This window comes from Rhinolophus hipposideros, assembly GCF_964194185.1.
Source record: "Rhinolophus hipposideros genome assembly, chromosome: 26".
NCBI classification, from domain to species: Eukaryota; Metazoa; Chordata; class Mammalia; order Chiroptera; family Rhinolophidae; genus Rhinolophus; species Rhinolophus hipposideros.
Genome location: NC_138072.1, coordinates 18,223,280 through 18,230,026, shown reverse-complemented (window position 1 = coordinate 18,230,026; position 6,747 = coordinate 18,223,280). Strand labels below are relative to the sequence as shown.

The window sequence follows — 6,747 nt, the reverse complement described above, 5'->3', positions numbered from 1 at the left end:
AGTTAACTACTCAACCTTGTGAACTTGAAAAAAATCAATAGAAAATGATGACTAGACTAAAAGAAAAGTGGTCATAATTTACAGAAGTACAAATTACCAGTTAATTCTAAATACCTGAGTAGAGGCTAAGAAAGTAAATAAAGGAAAAAAAAAAATCCAGACCAAAATCGATTGACATTCATCACTGTCACACAGGTCAGCTTCAGTCTTGGCTTCCTGGATCATATGCTCTCCAGCTGCTCCTTCTGAGGATGCTCCTTTCTGGAACCCATGCTGAGAGATGCCACATGGAACCACTCCAGTCCCAGCTGTGGCAGCCTTGAGTCATCCCATCCCAGGGGTCAGACAAGAAAATGAAGAAGCCTGCAGATGACTCCAGCTTCCAGCTGTTCAAGTTACTCCCAGGCTTTCAATTCTTCCAGGCTGAGTCCCAGACATTGCGGACACTGTGTGTGTGTGTGTGTGTGTGTGTGCACTCTAAACTCCTTAACCCCAGACTCCATGAGCATAATAAAGTCATGGTGGTTTCACCCACTGAGTTTTAGCTGGTTGATTATGCAGGGTAGGAAAGTGGACACTGCTCACCACAAACAAGGCAGCTTCAGCCACCCATCTCTCGCAGAGGTTGAAGTAGGAGGGAAGCTACCTCAGGAAGGATCCTGGAGGTCGAACAGAACACAAGCGCTCACCCAACTACACCCCAGGGCAGGATCTCTGTACTTGCAGTGTGGGGACAGTCTTCCATACTGGGATTCAAGAAAGACCAAGGAAATGCAGAAGTTTGAGAGGAGGAGGGCCCGCAGTTAGGTACATGTCTGTTCACTGGTTGTGCTGCTCACCCAGACACCCCACTGTGATCTGCGCTCCCAGCTCTGCTGCACTCTCCAGCTCCCACCTGATTCCCTGTGGGCCATGTGAGTGTAACTGGGCTGTGTGGCTCAAGCACCCAGTCGGTACTGGGCAAGTAGAGTAACTTCATCTAAGACAGGGCACCTAGCAGAGGGCTAGGAGCTTGGCTTCTAAAGCTAGACGCCCTGATCTCAAATCCCAGTAGACTGTGTTGTGTGAATTTCACAAATGTTTTTCACCTTTCTGGGCCTCAGTTTCCTCATCTCTAAAATGATGATAACAATAATTAACCCAGAGAGTTGTGATGAGGTGTTAATGCATGTAGAGTGATTAAGAAGAATGCCTGGCACTCAGGAAACACTCAGATGGGTTAAATTACTTTATACGTAACTTTAGAAGTTACAACTTTGCATAAACCTGTGTGGCACAGACAGTCAAGAACAAAAGAAGAAATAACCGACTGGAGTGAATGCTGAGGAATAGAACAATAATCTAATGACTCAGATAAGCGCCCCCCGCACGCCATGAGCCCGCCCCAGGCTCACACGGGCTCCTCAGTTCCAGAGCCAGGCCCATCCGCAGACCCAGCTTCTCTATGACTGAGCATCCACGGGACTCCGGCCGCACCAGGTGACACCAAATTCCAGGGTCTGCGGCCTCCACCACAGAAGACACTTCGCCATCGCACAGAACCACCGCATGTGGAACCACCTCTTACCCAGAAGATCACTATTTACAAAACTCCCAGGAGCACCGTGTTTTCCCAGAGAACACAGGGCATGCGCACTAAAGGGGACAGGGCGGCCGGCCTACCTGTCCCGTGGGCGCTGCTCCTGCGGGGCGGCCCTGCTCCCCGGGGGTCCACCGCGCACAGGAGGAAGCCGGTCGGTTGGTCCTGCAGCTGGAGAGGATGGCAGGGTCCGCCCCGCAGGCTGCTCCATCCCTGGGGCCTCAGGCCCCCTCAGCCGAACATCTCCTGGGAGGCGTAGGTCATGTACACGAAGCCGTCCTCGTCCCGGTAATCTCTGTAGATCTCGGCCATGGTCATGGTCATGCTGACCGTACTCTTGTTGTTCACTAGCAAGTAAAAGGCTTCAGTGGCCCCGAGGACCATGTGGCTCCTGGCGTGGGGAGAGGGGCAGGAAGGGAGAAAGCTAACCTGGTGGGAAAGGGCACGGAGCCAAAGCCTTACCTCTGGTGGCCACTGTAAACACGTCCACCCAAGATGCCCACCTCCCCACTCTGGTGTGTCTCCTCAAACTTGAGAGTCACCCAGGAGAGGCCTGTTGAACATGTACATTCCTGGGCTCCAGCCCACAGAATTTGGTTTCGTAGATCTCAGAAGCAGCTTAGGAATCTGTAGGAGTGTGATGCTCAAGACCACTGAATTGCTCCCCACTTCTTCCGCAGAAAGGGGCAGACGTTCCCATCATGAAGTAGGAGACACACCAACACAAAAATGCTAAGTGTGGAAGCCCCTCTTTGCTCTGAAATTAAAGGTAAGTATTTCCCCAGAAGTACAAAGGGGATCCCAATTTCTTTCAGCATCTCATATTAAACAGCCTTGGGTGACCTTTAGAAGCAACCTACTGCCTCTCGATGTGCTTGCTCTTCCCCCTGCCCTTCCTCCCCTAACATCAAGGAGATAGCAAAGCAGTCAAGTTTGACTGGACACACTTTACAAATCAAGGTCAATCTAAGTCCTGATTGATCGTGGAGTAGAGGACAATATGACAATGTAACACTCAGGTAAAGGCTCAGTCTCGCCTGAAGCACATATCCATTTGCTCTACTTGGGGAGGCAGGCACAGCCTGCCCACTTCAGCCTCAGAACTCAGGTGTGCTCGATTCAGGCAGCCATGGGAGAAGGGGGTGGCTGGAGCCTGAGTAATTATACAACCAACTAATCCCTCCCAGAATAACCCCAAAGGTTTTAGCTCACAATTGCATGACTGGTTTTTGGATAAAAAAGAACTGTTCTGCAACGGGAATGGGTAGAGCTGGAAGTAAGTGTGTTGCCATTGGCTCTGAAGGAAGCTCTGTTTCCCGAGTCTGTACCTCCATCTCCTGTCTTTGCCATGCTCTCTTGTTATGAGGGTTGTGGCTTCCCCCCTGGGGGAGAAGGCCGAGGGCAGAAATTTGTTCTATTTTGTTCACTGCTGTGAACACAGAGCCCAGAGAACACTCAGAACATAGTTGGTGCTCAATAAACACTGTGAGCATCAAACATGGGGACGTGGGTGTGGGTGAGGGGTGGTGGAGAAGACAGGAGGGCCCTTGACTGGGAAGGGGGGAAAGAATGCCTCTCAGAACTCAAAGGGTTGTTGGAGGAGGGAGGTCACCTGATGTTGCATCAAGTTGTTGGGATCTAATTCTAATTCTCATTCTCCCTCAGTTGCCTGCAGTCACACTGAACTGACCTAAGTCTCCCTGAGGAGAGGAATCAGAATAATCTTACTTATTGAAACAAATAGAACAGAGATTAACATATTTATAATGAATTCTTGAAGAAATAAGCTGCAACAGTTACTGGGTTTCCAAGGGCTGGCCCTTCCAGACTTCAATCTGTGAAGGATCACCTACCAGATCATGTCCACATTACTCCCCAGTCATTTGTATTGAATCCATGGGTCAGGTGACACCACTTCACTGTCTTAAGCTTTAAAAGTAGTTACTACCTCTTTGCCGTGCCCTAACCCAAGGGAGGAATGTGTTCTGGGGACACCTTCCGTGTCCCTTTTCTCAGACTCTGAACAGTGCAGGGAACATTTGCCTTTTGTAGAGGTTTTCACTCCCCAGGCTTGCACACTCTAACAAGATGCCGTGTCTCTACTGGGAAAACACTGGCCGGGTTTTCCACACTATCAGGAAGAAAGGATCTTCTGGACTCATTCTGGTGCCAAGACTACTTTAGGAAATTCTTAGAAATGTTAGCAGCTCCGACTGTCTTTAGATTTGTTATCTCAGAGGTTCTCCCACCTGTTTAAAATAGATGAATTCTCAGAGCATCTTTTCTGGGCACTGCAGAATCTAAAACGTGGTGAGTCACAAAGACAATCCTTTCTCTCTCTTCTCCTGGAACGCCACCCCACCCCCCTATCCTCAAAACCAAATAACTATCAAAACAAATAGAAAAAGCCCAGGACTGCTGGCACATGTCCCCATGTGCACCTTGTCACCTACCGTATGATGCTGAGGAACTGGGTCATGGTCAGCTCCTGCGGAACCAGGAACTTAGTCTTGTCCAGCGGGGGCAGGAACTTCTCCCTGGAATAGCGCTCCACCACCACCTGTCGAGAGTTTCAGCCCTTAAGAATGTGACTCAAAACTCTCAGTATCTTAGAATCTTAAGGGGAGAGAGAGTGCGTTTTTTGTTCTTGTTGTTATTATTTTTTTTTCCCAAGCAACAGAATAGTGTACCCCTTTTCCAAAAGTACAGTGGAGTCTTACCGGGATCTTATTTGGGAACTTTGCCCGGATTCCAGCCACTTCCTCTTGTCTGGTTGCTGTGAATATTTCAAGAACAAAAGAGTAAGTAAACGGCGAGAGCAGTCTGTATCCTTTCCCTTCTCTGTCTGGCAACCCAGACAGCTACCCGAGAACTTTACCTAAGCTTTTCCTCTGCTTGAATGGTCTGAGGCTTGGGCTTTTCTGCGGAGTCTGCATTTTGCTCAACAGTCCTGTGTCTCGCTTAAAAAAAAGAAAATCCACAGCCAGAACCTAAGTCATTCCTCCAGCTGCTTCCAACCCGCCTGCAGGAGGCTAAAGGAGGCCCTTATGTAGGGCCCTGTGACATCAGCCCTCTCCCTCTTCCTTACCCTCCCCCTCTCCCCCTCACTGGGCAGGAGGAGGTCAGTTCTGAGGATTGAAACGGGACAGCCACCTGCCTTATTGGTCAGAGAAAGTCACTTTGCTCAGGATCAGTTCAAGATGTTTTTCTTTTGCTGGAGAAATTAGGGTTCATAATAAAATCAGTGCCTATGTAATCAAACAGCCTAGTCTGAGCTGAGGACTCTGGAGAGGTGGAACTGCCATTTGCAGAGGACCTTTTTGTACTTCAGTAATGAACCATCTTGAAGGAAGGCCAAGATGCATCCACCTGATGCTGAAATAGGCTGTGTAAATCTCACAACATTCCTTGCCATTTTTCGCAGAGAGAAAACTATGATCAGAAATGTTAAGGAATTTGCCCAAGGTCACACAGTTAATAAGAGAGGCAACTGGGATTAAAACACAGATTTGGTACCAAGTAGTGCTATACTCCAGTATATGCTGTTATCTTATCTTCTCTGTAATAATGGAGGAAAGGAAGCACAGTTACTACCCCCCAGGTCTCCCTTTAAGAGACAAAAAACAGAGGCCCATAGAAGTTAACTGATTTGCTTGGGCCAAATGGCTGGGAAGACACAGTTCTCGCAGGACCCAGAGTCCAGGGCTTGTCTCTGGTACATATGCCATTTAGCTGGACCTTTAGACTCAGAATGAGCAGAAGGAGTATGTGTCCTTCATTGATTTCCCAGCAAGGTCATTCAACAGAGTGAGAAGTCTTCAAATGAACAGAGTGCCGTAAAGGAAGATGATGGTAGGTCCTTCCACATTTGCTGGGTGAATCAAAGGGAGCAGCTCTCAGAGGTTTAAGTTAGTGATCAGGAATGGACACCAAGTAATTAAGTGATGATATCACCGAAGAGAGGAGTGACCTCCTTGTCTCCCATTCTCTGTCTCTCTGTCTCTCTCTATCTCTGTCTCTCTATAACAAAGAACAGGTATATAGTGCAGTTCTGGAATCTGGTGGCTTTCAAATCCATGATCTCATTGAAACTATTGCCTTGTGGGGGTTGAAAGGGCAGGTAGGATGAGCGCTTTGCAGATCCATGTCTACCCAGAATACACTGAGGTGGGGCCAACTCAGACCGTCCAATTCCCAGAAGTGGCCCCACATCCTGGACCAGGAAAAACTGGTTCCAGGCCTGGCCCTCCCTACTATCACCTCCATTTCTGATCTTGGATAAATTATTTCACTTTACGAAGTATGTTTTCCCTTTTTGCAAAATGATTATTTTTACCTCATTAAAGTGGTTAGTTTTACCTAATTCAGAGTTTGTATATGAGACTTAAATGAACTGATTATGAAAAGCCGCTAGTACAAGGCCTGGCACCACGTCTGATGCTCAGTGTGTATGTCTCTCTCCCCGCCATGTCTCTTCAAAGCCCCCACAATCCCAGGAAAGTTCACATGACATCAGGTTCGAAGGCTGAAGGAAACAGCACTGGGTTGGGGACCAGGGAAAAATAACCCCCAGCTGCACTGTTTGGCCAATCGTTATTGAGAGTAAACATTGAGACGTTTCCTCCCTGCCCGGCATTTCGCTTTCTCCTCTGGCACGTAGGATTATTATCTTGGCCAATACAATCTCGAGATGTAATGGGGGTGATAGAATAAAGGACTTGGGAAAATACTAAAATGTGGCAATACTCAGAATGTATCATCATTCAGCAGAGGAATGGGCTATATTATTTCTCTTTTGTTGCAAAGTTTCTTTTTTGAGAAGAGCAGAGTGTCCCTGGGTACTGTGGGGCCCCATTATGCTCCTGCTCCTCGGAACCTAGTTGGCAGAAGGTAACCAAAGACACATAATGTCATTGCCACACAGGTTGTGTAGGGAAGGAGATAGGAATAGCACTGTGGAAAATGACTGGTGCCAGAGGGCCTAGGTTTGGGCCAGGATACCATCTGCTGATATTTTAATAAACAAAATGAACGCTGCCCATGATGTACAGTGGGAAATATTACACTTCTTTGTCCTGCACACAAAGCACATGAAACACGAGTGGGCTGAGGCCACGTGGATTCCCTCTACCCCACACTTTTACCCACTCTCATCCCTTTGTCTGACC

The 6,747-nt window shown here is 48.0% G+C and overlaps 1 protein-coding gene across 1 annotated transcript; it reads right to left on the bottom strand.

The window, feature by feature from the left end:
• Positions 1-1,810: 1,810 nt before the first annotated feature.
• Positions 1,811-4,515, bottom strand: MAP1LC3C (microtubule associated protein 1 light chain 3 gamma; the record flags this gene model as incomplete). The annotated part of the gene is made up of 4 exons (XM_081039310.1): positions 1,811-1,970; positions 4,033-4,139; positions 4,300-4,355; positions 4,458-4,515. 4 exons carry the CDS (start codon positions 4,513-4,515, stop codon positions 1,811-1,813), a joined length of 381 nt encoding a protein of 126 aa, XP_080895436.1.
• Between the last annotated feature and the right edge of the window lie 2,232 nt (positions 4,516-6,747).